The sequence below is a fragment of the Myotis myotis genome, unplaced genomic scaffold (assembly GCF_014108235.1).
Source record: "Myotis myotis isolate mMyoMyo1 unplaced genomic scaffold, mMyoMyo1.p scaffold_m19_p_20, whole genome shotgun sequence".
NCBI lineage: Eukaryota > Metazoa > Chordata > Mammalia > Chiroptera > Vespertilionidae > Myotis > Myotis myotis.
In genome coordinates, this window is record NW_023416325.1 from 11,137,588 (window position 1) to 11,156,622 (window position 19,035).

Below are 19,035 nucleotides of genomic sequence, written 5' to 3' on the forward strand. Positions count from 1 at the left end.
CTTTTCTCCACATCCACACCAATACTTGTTGATTTATTGGTAATAGCCATTCTGACAGGTAATATCTCATTGTGGCTTTAATTTGCATTTCGCTGATGATTAGTGATATTGAGCACATTTTCACATGTCTATTGGCCATGTGTATGTCCTCTTTGGAGAAGAGACTATTCAGGTCCTTTGCCCGTTTTTTAATAGGATTATTTGTTTTTTTGGTGTTGAGTTTTGTAAGTTCTTTATAAATTTTGGATATTAATCCCTAATCAGCTGTATCACTGGTTGTCTTTTCATTTTGTTGGTTTCCTTTGCTGTGAAGAAACGTTTTAGTTTGCTTTAGTCCCATTTGCTTGTTTTTATTTGTTGTTTCCCTTGCCTGAGGCGATATTTCAGAAAAATTATTGCTATGAGAAATGTCTGAGATTTTACTGCCTGTTTTCTTCTAGGATTTGTATTGTCTCAAGTCTTACATTTAAGTCTTTAATCCATATTTTTATTCTTGTGTATGGCGTAAGAAGGTGGTCTAGTTTCATTTTTTTTGCATGTATCTATCCAATTTCCCCAACACCGTTTATTGAATAGGCTATCTTTATCCCACTCAGCGGTTCTCAACCTGTGGGTCGCGACCCCTTTAGTGGGCGAACGACCCTTTCACAGGGGTCGCCTAACACCATTCTGCATATCAGATATTTACATTATGATTCACAACAGTAGCAACATTAGTTATGAAGTAGCAACGAAAATAATTTTATGGTTGGGTCACAACATGAGGAACTGTATTTAAAGGGCCAGAAGGTTGAGAACCACTGCACATGTTTTTGCCTCCATTGTCAAATATTGACTATAAAGGCATCAGTTTATTTTTAGGCTCTCTATACTGGTCCATTGATCTATATGTCTGTTTTTATGCCAGCACCAGGCTATTTTGATTACTATGGTCTTATAATATAGTTGGATATCATGTAGTGTGATTTCTCCAACTTTGTTCTTTTTCGGGATTGCTGTGGCTATTTGGGTCTTTTGTGATTCCATATAAATTTTTAGAATAGTTTTAGTTCTTTAAAATACTCCATTGGTATCTTAATAGGAATTGCATTGAATATACAGATTGCTTTGGGTAGTATGGATATGTGCCCGCAACCAAGGTACATGCCCTTGACCGGAATCGAACCCGGGACCCTTGAGTCCGCCGGCCGACACTCTATCCACTGAGCCAAACCGGTTCTGGGAAGTATGGACATTTTAATGATGCTAATTCTTCCTATCCATGAACATGGTATACACTTCCACTTATTTGTATATTCTTCAATTTCTTTCTTTAATGTCTTATAATTCCTGAGTATAGGTCTTCTACATTCTTGGTTTGTTTAGTCCTACGTATTTTTTTTTTTTAAGCAATTGTGAATAGGACTATTTTCTGAGTTTCCCTTTCTGATAGTTCATTATTGGTATATAAAAATGTAACTGATTTCTGGATATTTATCCTGCTACTTTACTGAATTCATTTATCAGTTCTAGTTTTTTTGGTGGAATATTTAGGATCCTCTATATACAGAATCATGTTATCTGCAAATAAGTTCTATGTCTTCCTTTTCAATTTGAATGCCTTTTATATCTTCTTCTTGTCTGATTGCTGTGGCTAGGACTTTGTTGAATGAATGGAAAAGCAGACATCCCTGTCTTGTTCCTGACAAGCTTAAGGGAAATGCTTGTAGTTTTTGCCCATTGAGTATGATGTTTACTGTGGGTTTGTCATATATAGCCTTTATTACATTGAGGTATGTTCCCCTATTCCCATTTTGCTGAGTTTTTATCATAAATGGGTGGTGGATTTTATCAAATGCCTTTTCTGCATCTATTAATATAATCATGTGGTTTTTAACCATTTTTTTAATGTGGTGTATCAAATTTATTGATTTGTAGACATTGTACCAACCTTGCATCCCTGGAATAAAGCCCACTTGATCATGGTGTATTTTTATTGATTTTAGAGGGAGCAAGGGAGAGAGATTGAAACATCAATGATGAGAATCATTGATTGGCTGCCTCCTGCACACTCCCTACTGTGGATCGAGCCTGCAACCTAGGCATCTGCCCTTGACTGGAATCGAACCCGGGACTCTTCACTCTGCGGGCCAATACTCTATCCATTGAGCCAAACCAGATAGGGTGGTATATGATCTTTTTAATGTATTATTAGATATGGTTTGCTAATATGTTGTTGAGAATTTTAGCATCTATGTTCATCAGGGATATTGGCCTATAATTTTCATTCTTTGTAGTGTCTTTATTTGGTTTTGGAATTATTTGGCCTCTTAAAATGAGTTTGGGAATCTTCCCTCTTCTAGAATTTTTTAGAATAATTTTCAAAGGATAGATGTTAATTCATCTCTGAATGTTTGATAAAATTCACCTGTTAAGCCATCCAGCCCAGAACTTTTGTTTATTGAAAGTTGTTTTTATAATTGCTTCAATTTTACTAGCTATAATAATCTTTTCAATAACCAGTACTAAACGGATAGCCAAATATGGGGGAAAAAATGAAACTTGAGCCCTAACCGGTTTGGCTCAGTGGATAGAGCATTGGCCTGCAGACTGAAGGGTCCCAGGTTCAATTCCAGTCAAGGGCATGTACCTTGGTTGTGGGCACATCCCCAGTAGGGAGTGTGCAGGAGGCAGCTGATCAATGTTTCTCTCTCATCACTGTTTCTAACTCTCTATCCCTCTCCCTTCCTCTCTGTAAAAAAAATCAATAAAGTATATTTAAAAAAAAAGTGAAACTTGACCTCTATCTTACATTATACAAAAAAACATTTTCAGGTAGATTGTAGATCTGTGTAATCAAAAACTATAAATAAATCTTTTAAAATATGGAAGAAATTTCTCATAAACTTATAGTAGGGAATGAATCCTTAAATAAGAAACAAAAAAATGTTAGCCAAGGAAAGATCTTAATTGGACTACATTAAAATTACAAACTTCCTTGCCCGGCTGGCATGGCTCAGTGGTAGGCTGAGCATCAACCCATAAACAAGGAGGTCATGATTCAATTACCAGCAGGGCACATGCCCGGGTTGGGGGCTCAATCCCCAGTGGGGCAGCTGTAGGGGGGGAGGGGGGGGAGCAGGAGGCAACAGATCAGTGATTCTGTCTCATCATTGATGTTTCTATCTCTTTCTTCCTTTCCTCTCTAAAATTAATAAAAACAATAAAATAAAAAGTTATTTTGGGTCTTGACTATTAGGCTAGAGGAAATGGTAGGCAGGCTGTAGCTACAAAAGTCTAGAACTCAGGGGAGGTCAAAGCCAGAAATGATTTGTTTTTGAGTTACTGATGGATGGTTGGATAGCAATCTTCAAGAACAAAATTTCTTCATATTTAAGAATTTACTGGCTCAATTCCTAGGAGCCATCTATCGGTTCAAATTTCTTCCTCCTATGGGTATACTGCAGTAGAACAATTTACTGGTACATATACACTAATATATGATAAACTTGGACAATAAAATTTCGTATGTCCTTGACTTCAGACTAAGATGAGTGATTTCATAAATTACCAAGAAATAGGAATACAGGGTCTGAACCTAATACATTCAAGTTAATATAAAGTGTATTAGAATAAAGTCTTAGTAAATCTCATAGATAAAAGAATGAGGAATCAGATCTACTTCTACTATAGCTTCCTTATTTCTGACTCCTTTTTTATTTCTTACCACCTGGAAGCTTAGTCACCAGTAAGTTCACAGAGTTAGTTATTTATTTTCAAAATAGAATTTATTTCTGTAATAAAGAATTAAAATATGGCCGTGAAAGTAGAGAATGTAGAAAAATATTTAAAATGTGCAACAGTAATTTTAAAGGTAGTTATGCACTAGAGTTTATGCTCAACTTCTACTTGAAAGACCAACCAGCATTTTATATTTATATTTTATTAACTATAATGGAAAAAACATACCAACTTGTAATTCCAATGAATAATTATAATTCAATAATGGGTTTAGATACCTGGCCAGGCCCTTCTGAAAATGAGTACCAATCTTGGGGATATATTTTTTGAAGATAACTTCACTTCACAGACTGATAAATCTACTGTTCAAAAGCCACAAGGATTTCCTTTTTTCACTAATTCATCCACTTAAATCAAGGTGGAAGCAATCTGTACTTTCTAGATAAAACCAATTGTGTTGGTAAAAATGAGACAAGAATATCATCTTTCATTATATTGGTATAAAAGCTGGTAAACTCATATATCCCCAAAGCTTGGTTTTCACCAGGTGGGTCTCAAATTCAGACACTAAACACAGATGAAAAAGTATCTAATGAATTCTATCTATCCCTTCCCCAAAGTCTTATTTACAATTAAAATATAGGTATTATTTTTATGCAGAAATTACAAAATAATTGGAAAATGGTTGACTAGGAGGAAGACAACTCTTCAGGGACTATTGTTTGCAGATTAGGATAATCTTCTCTAGGAAGAATAATGTCAACATAGCAGCACTATATTCACCAGGAATCCCAAAGCCGATGGCTCTATCAGGTGGCAGGAAGCCAGACCTTCTGGCTGCTCACAACATCACTCAGCTTGCCTTTAATCTTCAGGAAGTGTCTCTTGAATTCCAATCCATCACCCTATGTTAGGAATAATACAAAAAATAATGTCAAAAAAAAATCAAAACCTCTGTGGCGGTATGCAGAGAAAAACATCTACAGATGCGTCCAGCTACCATTCCCCTTTTAGACCAATTATCTTGGGAGAAGAAATGGCTAAAATAAATAATTCTGACTTGATTTTAGGGCCCATCACTGTTCCCACAACACTGGGCTCAGAGAGCAAATACAATGACAGCCTGTCTGTTTTAAGCGTTGGTATCTCGGGCCCTACGTCATTGTTTTCCATAGGTATTGGAAAAATGTAAACTAAGAATAAGCTACGCAACTATACCGAAGCCTTCTCAAAATACTGTGGCAACAAAGCCAGTGATTCAGTTATAAAAAAAAACAAAAAACAAAACAAACATTATCACACTAGGATCTTAATAATATAATTCCATACCAAGCATCTGGACAACAGTAATGCAGGAAATCTCCCATATACAGAATGTGACCTTCTCCTCCAACCTCCTTTAGAGCTCATACAATCTCTCAGGAAATAGAGAAGACGCTATTTTTGTCTTATATATACCAAAGGCTTTAAAACTATATATAACCTCAGCTCTAATAATTTCTAAAAAAAAATCATAAATGTGAGTAAAACTCTATGTATCTGGATATTACGCAGAGGATTATTAATAGATAATGGTTCATTAATTACAATGTGCAAACATTTCTGACAAATCAAAATTTTTATAGAAAAGATAATAGCAATTCAATATATTTATAAATGCCATGTATATATAAATATAATAACATCTTAAAATAACTTCCACATAAACTCTCCATAGTATATACTATTAGTAGCAGTAAGACTACTATAATGAAATATATCAAAATAAATCTGGACCTAGCTGGTTTGGCTCAGTGGATAGAACGTCAGCCTGCAGACTGAAGGGTCTTGGGTTCAATTTCGGTCAAGGGCATGTACTTTGGTTTCAGGCTCGATCCCTAGCCCCAGTCAGGGCACATGTGGAAGGCAACCAATCAATGTGTCTCTTACATCGATGTTGCTCTTTCTCTCTGTCTCCCCTCTCCCTTTCACTCTCTCTAAAAAAAAAATCAATGGAAAATATCCTCAGGTGAGGATTAACAACAATAGAAATGTGTGTTCTCTCTGGATGATAAGATTAAACTTGATTCTGAGTTCCTTCTTTCAACTTTTTTGTATTTTTTTGAACTTTTTTTGTATTTTTTTAAATTTCTATAATGAATGTGTAAAAATACTCTTTAAGCAAAACTAAGTTTTTTAAAAAGATATGTGCTGTCCTATATACCTTAGAAAGCCGGAAGTCAACCAAGATCTTCTCATCCATTTCTACCAAATTCACTTTGAAAATCAGTTTATTGTTTCTTCTATCAGTTGTTGATACAGTAACCTAAGGCAATAAAAATAAGGTTAAGCCAGATGTTTGGGTGGGAAGCCAAAAGGCAGTGGGATGACATATTCGAAGTGCTGAAAGAGAAACTGTTGAGCTAGAACTCCATATCCAGCGAGACTATGCATTAAAAAAAAAAAAAAAAAAAAGTCCCAGTTAAAATATGAGTTTGGAAGTACCAGAATTACCCAAAAAGAAATTCAATAGAAAGTCCTCTATAACTGTTGTTTAAAACACCCAGTCTGGGATATTTTGTTATGACAGCCCTTGCAAACACATATGTTCACACAGAAGCTTGTATAAGAATGATCACAGCATTATTCAAAATAGCCTAAAACTACAAACATCCCAAATGTCCATCAACAGATAAATGTATACACAAAGTGTAGTCTACCCATACAATGAAATATTATCAACGCATAAAAAGGAATATACTATATGTATTGCTAAATACTACAGCATGGATTAACCTTGAGAACATTATGCTAAGTAAAAGCAGACACATAGGGCCATATATCATATGATTCCATTTATATGAAATGTCCAGAATAGGTAGTCCATAGATGGAAAGTAAATTAGTGGTTGGCAGGGAATGAAGAAAGAAAGAGTAAGAAGTGACTGCTAATAAAGAAGTACAACTTATTTTGGGGATGAGAAAATGTTCTGGAATGAAATGATGATGCAAGTTGTACAATCTTGTGAATATGCTGAAAATCACTTTAAAATAGTTAAAGCAATGATCTTCCTGTTATGTGAATTTTATCTCATTAAATCTACCCTTAAAAAAAAGAGCGAATTATTTATACAAGTGAGAGGACAATCAGGCTGGCTTCAGATTTCTGCACAGTGGCATTTTCTCCTAACTTCTAATTGTTAAAGCTCACATATCTGCAGAAAAACTGAAGGAACCGTATAATAAATAAAGCCATACCCTTCATTGGCCTTACCGACCTAGATAAGGATGTGGTGTAGGGTTTTTTTATGTGGTTGGTTGTTTCTTTTTAAACTAAGTTATAAACAGCATAAACTTCACCATATTTCTCCTACAACCCAAGACATTCTCTGACAAATTACAATTTTATGATCATACCCAAGAAATCTGACACTGATACAAAAACATTACCTAATATAAAACCCATATTCAAATTTCCCCAATTGATCCAAGAACATCTGCTATAGCTTTTTTCCTTTAAATCCATGACCTAGTGATTGCATTATTTATCAGGCCCCTTTAGTCTCCTTTAATACTAGGAAATATTCCCCTATTGGTTTTTCACAAGAGTTTTGAAAAGCCTAAAGATAATAGAATGTCAATGTTCCAAATATGCTATCCTATATAATAAAAGCCCAGCAACCGAACGGCAGAACGACTGGTCGATCAGTTGCTATGATGCGCAATGACCACCGGGGGCAGACACTCAACGCAGGAGCTACACCTGGTGGTCAGTGCACTACCACAGTGGGAGCATCGCTCGGCCGGCCAGGATGACCAGCAGCTCCCACTGCGAACCTGGAGCCAATGGGCAGGAGCCCGGGCTGCGATTGTCAACTCCTTACCCCAGGCTCCTCCTCCTCTGCCTCCTCGTTACCTGCCACCTCTTCCGAATGCCCGCAAGGGGATCGCAGACCTGACCCCGGAGGCTGGGAGGTGGGTTCATGGATGCCACGGGACTGAGGCCTACTCTGCAGCCTCTCAGTGCTATTGTCCCTGGGCCTGGCCCTGAATGGGTCCCCTGGGGAGGCGAGTGCTCTGCTCCAGACCAGAGAGCAGACCTCAGAGGGCGGGTCCATAGCCACTCGGCTGACCGGGATGAGCGGAGCTCCCACAGTGGGCCAATCCCCACAGGCCATGCCCCCGACCAGTGCGCAAATCCTATGCACCGGGCCTCTAGTAATGATATAAACAAAAACTGGTAGATGGGAGCAGAGGACATGGAGAAAGTGTGGGATTGTTAATGTATTCATCTTTCATAGAAGGAAGTCGATTGTTACTTTTACAATTTAAGTATGGATCGATTTTGAGAAAATAATTACTTGACTCTCAATGTTTTCAATAACTTAGAGAAGTCTTTAAAAAATATTTAAGTTAACATTTTACTTAAATTCCTTCAATTTCCATTGTTTCTTTTTCAAACTAATTACTCTATATTTTAAAAATATACTGATGATAGTTTTTTAGTCAAATATTTAAATTTTTCTTCAGGAAAAGATACAATGAAGAATGAATGAAATATACCTGATTCATACAACTCTTCTTCCATTGATAGCCCAGTTTCTCACAAGTCTCTTTCAGGCACTGGTAAGATTTGTCCGCATCCAATTTGGTAAAAAAGCGTGTCATTCTTTTGACCAAGCGCTGCCAGGGGTTCTACATGCCAAACAAAGAAAAGCAGGATAAATCTGTTATCACCAAAAGGAGACATACAGCTATTTAGTCTTAAAATTCTTTTTTCTGTGATTTAAGGTTCTTATACATAAAGGTCTCTTCTAATTATTTCTTCCTTGTCAGAAAAAAATCGATATAAAGTGTTAATACTTTAAGATTTACACATTTAACAGAGAGACTTTAAGACAATAAAAAACACACGGCTTCCATTATTCACCTTACAAACTAAATTCTCTTACCTGTGAGGATCCCGGGGTGCCGAGTAACTGACTATTCAGAAGCATATGATCCGGACACGTGGGCTGGGAGAAACTGATCCCTTGTACCAGTTTATCAATGTATAACGGGCTGGTGTCCCATAAGGAAAGACCTGTCCGTGGTTCTGGCTGGGAACTGGAGTACTTCACGTTTTCTTCACTAAGACATTAAGATATGGGGAAATATATAACTTTAAATAAAATGTATCAGGCTTTTTAGTATCACATTACAATTCTCACACCAATAAAATTGATAATCACTATTAACATAAAATACATATAAATATTACTTTACATGGGGGATATCACCTTCCACAGGCACTTGATGTTGATTAATTAATCTTACCTGGAAGCACTGTTTACTAGAGAGAAATCCAAATTGGACTGAATGTGTTTAGAGAATCCACCAGGAGACTCTGATACACCACCCGAAGTGACTCGGGGCCTCTTTGCTCCTAAAAAATAAAATTAAATTAAAATTAAAATTAAAATAAAATAAATAAAATAAAATAAAATAAAATAAATAAAATAAATAAAATAAAATAAATAAAATAAAATAAATAAAATAAATAAAATAAACAAAATAAAATAAAATAAAATAAATGAAATGAAATGATGAAATGAAATAATGAAATGAAATGAAATAACATAACATAACATAAATAAAATAAAATAAAATAAATAAAATAAAATAAAATAAATTGAAATGAAATGAAATGAAATAATGAAATAAATGAAATGAAATTGAAATGAAATGAAATAACATAACATAACATAAATAAAATAAAATATAAAATAAAATAAAATAAATAAAATAAATAAAATAAAATAAAATAAAATAAATAAATAAAATAAAATAAATACAAATGCTTTCAAAGTCTTCTATGCCGATACTTTTAAATTAATATAACTGGCAATCTGAAGAAGTGAAACTACATCTAAGTTCATTTAACACCAAAATACTTATCCAACAAATAGTGGCTCCTTCTACACGATTTTATGAGAAATGTGGTCGTTTTGAACTGACTAGGCTTCACTTGTCAAATTATACAAATATTGATCAGTAAGTGTGTTCCACGTGTGGAGTACAAGGCCATAATTTTATTGGTACCTTTTATGGTAATAGAAAAATGTTCTATGAGGGCAGAGAAACCTAGCTAAAGAAAAAAAAATCTATGATCATGGCAATGAACATTATGAATTTGCTCTATCCAACATTCCTTGCTCCACTGGAGACGCTGTAACAAGAACACTCGTTAAACAGAAAATGATGCCACTATCAATTCACGGTTACTATCCTCAGCTGATCCTCAACTGAGTCAGTCCTGTGTTTCTCTCGACAGTTTCCTCTCCCTTTCTCCACAATGATTATTTCAAAACGTCTGCACTCTTGTCAAATTCCTAATTTCACAGAATAAAAATACTTGTATTTTAAGGATACTACCTTTCTTGAGTAGTTTGTTGTACCATCTATCTTTTTTGATGTCTGGGATGGTAATCCTTACTGACGGATTCTCAACTAGGATTTTATGCAGCAGAGCTGGAAAAAAAAAACATTAAGACAAACATTTACAAAAGAGTCATGCAGATTAGAAAAGCCTATAGCTTGTGGTATGGAACTCATCTCTCTCTTGTTCTCCTTATGTCCAAATATCATTTCTGGGGAATAGAAAGAATAAATTATTAAAGCTACTAAATTCTTGCTTTAATTTCATGCAGTTGTTCTTTGCTACTGTCTATATCTTAGAATAGTCTGCCCAGGTCTGATTTTCAATTATTTGCAGATAGTAGTGTAACAGCCAGGTAGAACTGCTCCTCCCCAGCTGACAACATTAACAAAAAGATACAACTTATCCATTTGCAATACCAAACTTGTTCCAATGTCATGTTAAGTACTCATTCACACAGTTTTATTTTAAAATTTTACTTTCCAGCATCCTAATTACCTTGATAATGGATTCATATATCTCCAACCACAAAAATAATTTTCTAATGGACAAAAGGCTTAAATTAAAAAAAAAAAAAAACAGGTAATGGGGAATTTTTTTTTTAACATTAGAATAGAAAAGACCTTTCCAAACATGACAATATCGCCAGGAACCACAAAGGACAAGATAATAGATTTAATTAAGTAAAAATGCACAACTTATTGCATGTCAAAATGGCATAAATAAAATAAAAGCACATGACAAATTGTGAAAAGTATTTGTAATAAATGCAAAGATTGTAAGGTAGGAGAGGGTAAGTGAATGGTGATGGAAGGAGACTTAACTTGGGATGGCGAACACACAATACAATATACAGATGATGTATTACAGAATTGTATACCTAAAACCTACATAATTTTATTAGCCAATGTCACTCCAATAAATTCAATAAAAAATGCGAAGATCTAATGACATTAATACGTTTAAAAAGCTAATAAATACATTGAAGATATACAATGTCATTGGTACTAAATTTAAAAAACAAAAAACACTGAATATATTTTTATAGGCCTATTAAATATTTTTTAAGGTAAATTAATGACATTGTGATGAAATATATGAACTTTCTGAAAAACAACGTGGCAAAGTAAACTAGAATAATTAAAAACTACAAATGTAATACTGTTTTCTCTTCACTATGTGATGGTACAGGAATGATGTCAAATGAAGAGGGGAAATATTGCAGGGGAGCATTTTAAATTGCAGACGTAAAAAGTTATAATATTTATAATTTTGAGGAGTGTAAGTTTATTTTTATAGGGAACATTTTTCTTCCCTAAATTGTTTTTGGAGTGGCAATTTGTTTCCATTATTAAAAGTTGATGTTGTCAAAAAAAAACAAAAAAAAACAAAAAAACAAAACTACAAATGTCCTTCACCCTGCAATTCCACTTCTGGGGTTTTATTTTAATAAAATAAGTTAAAGATATGTGCAAAGATTTAGTTATGTGGATGATCATTGTCTCTCTTTCATAACAGGAAGAAATTAGAAAAAAATCTAGAACTCTAAAAAAGTGAACCGGATGAGTATAATAAGGAATGTCCATATAGTATAACACCTTCAGAGTCTTTATAAACAATGACATAGGCCTAAAATTACAATCATAGGAAAAGTTCACAAAGCATTAACACACACACACAAAAAGATTACAAAATATTGTGTGTACGTAGTGTAATGTCATTTTTTGTAAAAACACACATAAATACATATATTTTGCAACAAAGTATAGAAGCATATATCAAAATATTAAAATAAGCTATTTCTCAGGGATTATAGGACTGGTTTTTAAAAATTTTTTATTGCCTGGCCAGTGTGGCTCAGTGGTTGAGTGTTGACCTATGAACCAGGTCAGGGAACCACGCCCAGGTTGCAACTCGATCCCCAGTGTAGGGCTTGAGGAGGCAGTCGATCAATGATTCTCCCTCATCATTGATGTTTTTTTCTCTCTCTCTCTGAAATCAATTTTCAAAAATTTTAAATCATTTTTATATTTATTTACAAGGATTATAGATTACTTATATGATAACTTAAAAGTTAAAAAGAAAATGTAAGAAAAAATAATCAAACAGCACTACACTTCATTATCCAAGAAATCAGTACTTTCAATCAGTTACCTAGAGGAGCAGAATCGATTTTTTTCCAAGGGTTGAGGTATGTTTTTTTTTCTTTCCAATCAGAATATTCCTGACAACTGTCACTGGGCTGGTCCCATGGCAATTCTAAAAAAGAAACAAGTTTCTTGAGTGTTCATATCATCATGCAGTAAAGATTCCAGGGAAAATAATTAACAATACAAATCCATTTCCTCCTAGTTACATCAATCGTTTTCAAACTAAGAATACCAGCTCACAAAAATTTCAGAAGCACTCAAAGATAGATGAGCCGAATCACTTCCTGCCCTACTCTTTCCAAAAGTATTCACATGAATCTTAAAAGCGAGAGCTACTGTTGCATTTCGTTTAATAGCCTATACATACCTCATTTTTTAAAAGCTTTGGGATTAAAAGTTGCAACTTAATTATAAATAATTTACTATTAAAATCCTGTCATATAAATATGGATGCCCTTGGCTTATTTCATTAATTTTGGAATAACAAATCTGTCTTTCCACAGGAGACGAGTTTTATCATGATTAAACAGCTCTTACCCCCAGCCAACATTGCAGTAAGTACTATTCCACAGGACCAAACGTCAACTGGTTCTGCATGAAATTCTTTTCTCTTTAGAAGTTCTGGAGCAACATAAGGTAAAGTACCACACATCTTGTTCAATAAACGCTCACGGTTATTATGCCGAAACACTGTAGCCAGCCCGAAGTCAGAGATTTTGAGGTTATCTAAACCAAAGGAAAAAGAGATGGCACTGGATAAAAATGTTTTGTAAGTAGATATACTGAAATAAAGCTTTATTGGAAAATCACTGGTGTCACCCAAGGTTTATAGAACTTCTCTGCCTTAAAACGAGGCAACAAAGAAATTTTTAAAAAGAAAAATAAAAGACATCATCATCCAGCAAAAATCAGTGAAAGAACTCATCGCTTCTGCTCATTCAAGAGAAATATATTTTTTAAAAAAAGAGAAATATCGATGCACAAACAGGTTAAAGAAAGATACTGAAGTCAGAAGGGCCTGCCCTTCTGGAAAGGATATTGGAGACTTAGGCTTAAAGCAGAGCCTGGCCCTTTATTGGGTTGTGCAGCAGGCAGGAGGAGACATCAATAATGTATTAGGTACAACTTTCCCAGCAGCAGGCAAAGCCTGTTGGCTGGTAGAAAATTTCCCTGTAAAGACACACCAAAACTAAAGATCCACAAACCACCAGAACTACTTGTCAAAGTGGCTACGTTTAGAAAAGGGGGAGGAACTCTAAAAAAAACAAACCAGAAAAGCAAATTTCTACTCTAACTTCCCATCTTCCACACATATAAACTGCAGGTTATGAAAATATAGGACATTACAAAATCCTATAGCAAAGGAATCAAATCTAGTCTTAGGAATTAGGGAAGATTACCTATTTTCAACCTTTAGAGGACAATCTGGCAAAAGATGTTAAAATCTGAAATATTCACACACTCTTTGAACTAGTAATGTCTATTTCTAGGACTATATCCACAGAAATACTCCCTCAAACACACAAACTTAAGGATATTCATTTTATTTGTAAATAACTTAAATGTCCATCAATAAAGAAATGACTAAATCTTATAATACACGTACACAACAAAACTATATAAGTAATTGTTTTTAAATAAAGATATAGCTATATGTACTGACACAGAATTGGGTATAAGTAAAAAAAAAAAAAAAAAAGGCAAGTGTCATAAAAAAATATTCATTATACGACCCAATTTTTATATTGGGTTTGTGCACAAATTTATAGAACAGTCATCACTGTTTTATTTGTTTTAAAAGCTACAAAAACAACTGTCCCAAAATAGGGGAATAATTATTTAAAAATCAATTACATCTACAATATAGCATGTAATCCATTGATGATGTTTACCTGTATTTGAGTTGGAAGGTAGCTAGTGTATAATTACCTGTTAATATCTATATATGACAATCTTAATAAACCAATGACATTGAGTCCCAAGTTATTTTTAAGTAGTAATCACTGAAAATACTAATGGATGACCTCTGTATATCCTTGGATTTTGTTTTGTTATTCCCTGAAATTTCAATAATGCAAAAGCCCTCAAAGAGCCTTGTATGGCTGGTATTAAAATAATTTAGGTAGCAATCACAAAATGCTAAACTTACCCCTTTCATCCAATAGGAGATTTTCTGGCTTAATATCCCTGTGAGTTATTCCAATATCATGCAGATAAGTCTAAGAAAGCAGAGGGAAGAATATTAGAGTTCAGTAACTTACTTCACTCACTCTAATTTTAAGTAAAGTCAGAGTCAACTGTACCTACCACCCCTGCCATGAGTTGATGGAAGAACCTCTGAGCATCTTGTTCAGGCATGCCTATGTCTGGCTCTATAAGAATTCATGATGAAAGTTAGTTTACGAGGTAAATGTAATCAGGAATCAACCACATAACCTCTTAATTCTAAGGTAAAACATTTGTGATTGTACTTTAGCAAACAGAATCCCATGCTAACAATCAAAAAGACTCTGGAGTCCACTAACACATATAATAACAACCTTGAAAGTCCCCGCTTATCTTATATTAACCACTATTTATTTGGTCTTTCAAATTCTCCCCTAATTTCATCAAAATGTCATGCCAAGATTTTTCCACTCCTCAAGTGTAATTGCCAAAGTGGAGGCTTGGGCAAAACTAAGCTAATTTCACTAAATATTTAACAACAGATTTAAACTTCAGATAACCTCTCACAGAACAAAGTCATGAATGCCTGTGATGTTTCTTTAGGAACAGTTTTAAGATGTATTCTATTGTCAGTCGTCTTCTTTATATCTTGATCTCCCTTATTAACTCATGATTTCTTTTACACTCAACTCTCTCCTAAGATAAATACTTGTGATTCTAATAATCAATTTTAACTGTTAATACCATAGCTTTAAATAATAAACTTAGAACCACAGAATATATTTTATGTACTTCTCAGTGTTCTATAAAAGCAATCCTAGAAAATTCTACATTATTTCACTTGAACACATAAAGAAGAAACATACTGCCCTAACTGGTTTGGCTCAGTAGATAGAGCGTCAACCTGTGGACTCAAGGGTCCCAGGTTCGATTCCGGTCAAGAGCATGTGCCTTGGTTGCGGGCACAACCCTAGTGGGGGGTGTGCAGGAGGCAGCTGATTGATGTTTCTCTCTCATCAATGTTTCTAACTCTCTATCCCTCTCCCTTCCTCTCTGTAAAAAAATCAATAAAACATATTTTTTTAAAAAAGGAGAAACATAGTAACATGCTATCATTCTGGATTTCTAAATATATACAATGAGACTACACTTTATCATTCTTAAAACTTACGAAACAACAATACCAACCAAATCACTTATACAACTTGGGAAAAAAGTTTTGATGGCTTTTATGCTTTCATGTGTTAATATAAGTTGCAAAAACAAAACAACTTATTCCAATTTCTCTGCTGCATAAGCAATTCCTAATGGACAATGATCACATAGCAGACCCAAGTTCAAGAAAGAAATTTAGAAACTTATTTAGGAGAATAATTATCTTAAATCCTTTCCATACCGATTCGATCAAAAAGTTCTCCTCCACTGCAATACTCCAGAAATAGATATTGGATATTGCCTTCTCTCCTGTGACCATAGAATTTCACTACATTCTCATGATTTAACATTTTATTGATACAGATCTCTTTCTTAATATTGTCTGGACAGTCTATGGCACGCTTCATGTCTACTATCTTCACTGCAACTGCTTCTTCAGTTCTTCTATTCACAGCAAGCTGAACCCTAAAAAAGAAAGATTGTAACATTCCAGGTGCCTGAATTCTATTTATTTTAAAACTTCAAAAAAGATTAAACACGACCCATCCAGAATTATTGCACTTTTATAAATGTATCCACCAAGGAGAAACCATGGGGATGGTTTCTGCCATGTTCTCAAAAGATACTCCTCCTTTCTGAAATATGAGGTACAACAGACAATGCACCAAAGAAGTCATTATGCTATTGAACCAAAAGTCATTCAATAAATGCTTGAGAAAATGAACTAAACTGGGATAACCATTCTAGGCCACATTCCATATACACATGCTCTATTCATTTAATTGTAATAACATCACCTAACATTTACCAATCCCGCGGTAACTGTTCTCAGCACCGATGGGGTCAGTACCATGATTGCCATCTTACAGCTAAGGAAACAGAGGCAACAACAGTATCAAGAAGCTCGCGGCCCCGGCCGGGTGGCTCAGTTGGCGGGAGCATCGCTCCCTACACCAAAAGGGTGCAGGGTCAGCCCCTGGTCAGGGCACAGAGGTTTCCCTCTCACATGGATCTCTCTTCCTCTCTCTCACTCCCTTCCTCCTCCTCTAACACCAACATGTACAGACGCTGCGATGAGGCTTAAGAAGCAGCAGCTCGCCTAAGAACAAAACAATGATCGGTATGTGACAGGCTGATGATCTGACACCAGGCGGCCTGGCTCCAGAGTCCGTTCATTTGTTCATTGAAAACACGATGCCTAAAGCTCAAGAAGGAAGCGGAGGCAGGAGAAACGGGCCTCGGCGCTGGACAAAGTCAATGTCAAAGTAAACAAAGTGCTTACAAAAGATCGCACAACTTCCGTTCCCCAGAAGTCTTGGATTTCACAGGCAGAGGTCCGTTTCCTAAGGCCCCGCTGTGTTAAAATAACTCCAAAACGACGCCCAGGGGCTCAAACCAGACAGAGGGGGGCAAAGCAAGCGGGAAAGCAGGGGGCGAGGACGCGGACTCACTCTCCGTAGGCACCTTCCCCCAGGGTCTGCACCAGGTCCCAGTCTTCCACGAAGGGCACGGCCATGGCTCCGCTGCGCACCGCGGCTGCAAGGGGCGGGACCCAGAAAAGAGGGGGATGAGGTCGCTGAGCTCCGCGTCGGCCAGGAGTCCTCCATATAAATAACAGCTCTTCTTTCCCCTGACACCCCATCACCCAGATCCTACCCCCGTCTAAACCACAGGCCAGTCTCCCAAATGCTGGCGTCCGATCCTGTAAATCCCCATCCCCACGCCCAGCGAATGCGCAGGGTCGGCCCCTCGTCCGCGGAGGAACTGTAGCAGTTGGGATGGAGTCGGGGGACAACGCCTCGCGGTGGGTGTAGAGAAGGGGCAAGAGGGGTCAGGGGAGGGGGAAAGATAATCACGATCACCGCGGCCCCTCCTCCCCACCCCACAGGGTCCCCCGGGGCCGGGTGGAGCCCGGGGCGGGGCCAAACTGCCCCGAGGGGCGGAAGGCAGGGCCGGGAGGCACGCAGACTAGCAGCGGGGAGGTCTCTGCAGCCCCTCTGCCTCCAGCGCCCCGTGCCACCCTCCTCCGCCCTTTGGGGCGCCTCTCCGCGGGAGTCTCTCCGAACCCCTCGCCGTGCTCTCCTAGCTCATGCGGACCCCGAAACCCCTCTGCAGACTCCCTGCCTACCCTACCCGCCGCCCTTCTCACCAGGCCGTCCTCTGCCCGCCACCGCAGGAATCCAAATGCAGCGCTTTTCCCGCCAAAACTGGAGCGCGTCACACTGTCGCAAACGCGCGCGCCCTTGCCGTAAAGCACGGAGGCGCGCTTTCCGGTTCGCGAAGTTTGGCGGCTGGGCGGCTCCGGGAGGCCGGCGCGGCAGCCCCACAGGTGCCAGCTGCGCCCGGGCTATTGTGAGTCGGGAGGTGCTGGCGGCGCCGAGACCCGGGAGACGGACGTGCGCGAGGCTGGGGTTCCACCCGTGGGCGCCACGACGCCGGCTCTGCGCCTCCGAGTATCTGCCCGGCGACCTGTCCGGTCCGGTCACTGAAGTGAGGCGCAGACCCCCGAGAACGGGGCTGGGAAGGACGAAGGCGGCGGCGGGGGCCTCAGAGCCTGGCCCCTCGGTCCCTGGCAGAGGAGGCCTCGGACGAGACCTGCCGTCGGAGGGAGAGGATGACCCTGTGCCCCGTGCGGCCTGAATGGGCTCCTCGGCAGCACCTGCAGCAGCTGGGCCCCGCCGTTTGCAGGAAGAGCCTCCGTGTCGCTTAGCCCCACCCGCCTTCTTGGGAGCGTGGGAGGCGCAGGCAGGTAGGTGGCGCAGACACGCCGTTCTGCCTCATTGCACAAAGCACATTGTAAGTAACCCGTTTAAGGAGGGAAGTAAATTCTGGGGAAGTGCGCCTGGTTTAGGATAAAATAACACGGAACACTCCCCCTTGGCAATACGTGACCGGGAACTCGAGGCACAGGCAGTGTCATCTCCATTAAATTCTCCAGTTCTTAAATCGGCCACCTACATTGATCGTAGCTCGATTGTGTTACTGGTAATGGAGTAAAATAAGTATAAAATGTTACACAAAAGTGCAGTTAACCAATGTCACCCCAATACATTTTTAAACCCGTATTTTAATATTTTAAAAAATAGGTTCTTATCGATTTGAGAGAGAGAGAGAAACATCCACGAGAAACATGGGTCAGCGGCCTCCTGCACACTCCCTGCCGGGGCCAGGGGACCCAGCCAGCTCCCTGGCGTATGCCCTCCTGACTGGGCCTCGAACTGGCGGACCTCCCGGTGCATCGGTCGACCCTCAGCCACGGAGCCACACCAGTCGGGCCAATAAATTTCACGTTTAAAAACGCACACATCTGCTTTAAAACAATACCAGAGCGTTTCAAAATGCCTGTTTGAGACGTTTTTAACCATGACTTCACGGGTTAGGCTTCCTGTAATAAAGCTTCCACATCTTTTACCACATTTTCTCTAATTTGTGCACTGTGTGCTGCAGG

The 19,035-nt window shown here is 37.9% G+C and overlaps 1 protein-coding gene across 5 annotated transcripts in view; it reads right to left on the reverse strand.

The window, feature by feature from the left end:
• CHEK1 (checkpoint kinase 1) overlaps positions 1 to 18,356 on the reverse strand; it is a 38,728-nt gene extending 20,372 nt beyond the window's left edge. For 3 of the 5 annotated variants that reach the window (XR_004974767.1, XR_004974768.1, XM_036353381.1), the window contains exons 1-13: positions 17,737 to 18,356; positions 17,039 to 17,123; positions 15,829 to 16,052; positions 14,574 to 14,638; positions 14,416 to 14,485; positions 12,804 to 12,992; positions 12,271 to 12,375; positions 10,113 to 10,208; positions 9,015 to 9,123; positions 8,651 to 8,828; positions 8,262 to 8,393; positions 5,924 to 6,025; positions 4,504 to 4,625 (exon numbers count right to left, since the gene is read on the reverse strand). Coding sequence is in view for 3 of the 5 variants with exons in the window: in XM_036353381.1 (XP_036209274.1) it covers positions 4,530 to 4,625; positions 5,924 to 6,025; positions 8,262 to 8,393; positions 8,651 to 8,828; positions 9,015 to 9,123; positions 10,113 to 10,208; positions 12,271 to 12,375; positions 12,804 to 12,992; positions 14,416 to 14,485; positions 14,574 to 14,638; positions 15,829 to 16,052; positions 17,039 to 17,103 (1,431 nt within the window). In the remaining 2 variants the exon portion in view is untranslated. Of the gene's footprint in view, positions 1 to 3,759; positions 4,626 to 5,923; positions 6,026 to 8,261; positions 8,394 to 8,650; positions 8,829 to 9,014; positions 9,124 to 10,112; positions 10,209 to 12,270; positions 12,376 to 12,803; positions 12,993 to 14,415; positions 14,486 to 14,573; positions 14,639 to 15,828; positions 16,053 to 17,038; positions 17,124 to 17,243; positions 17,644 to 17,736 lie in introns of those variants that run through there. The other 2 variants (XM_036353382.1, XM_036353380.1) reach the window with 2 other exon arrangements.
• Between the last annotated feature and the right edge of the window lie 679 nt (positions 18,357 to 19,035).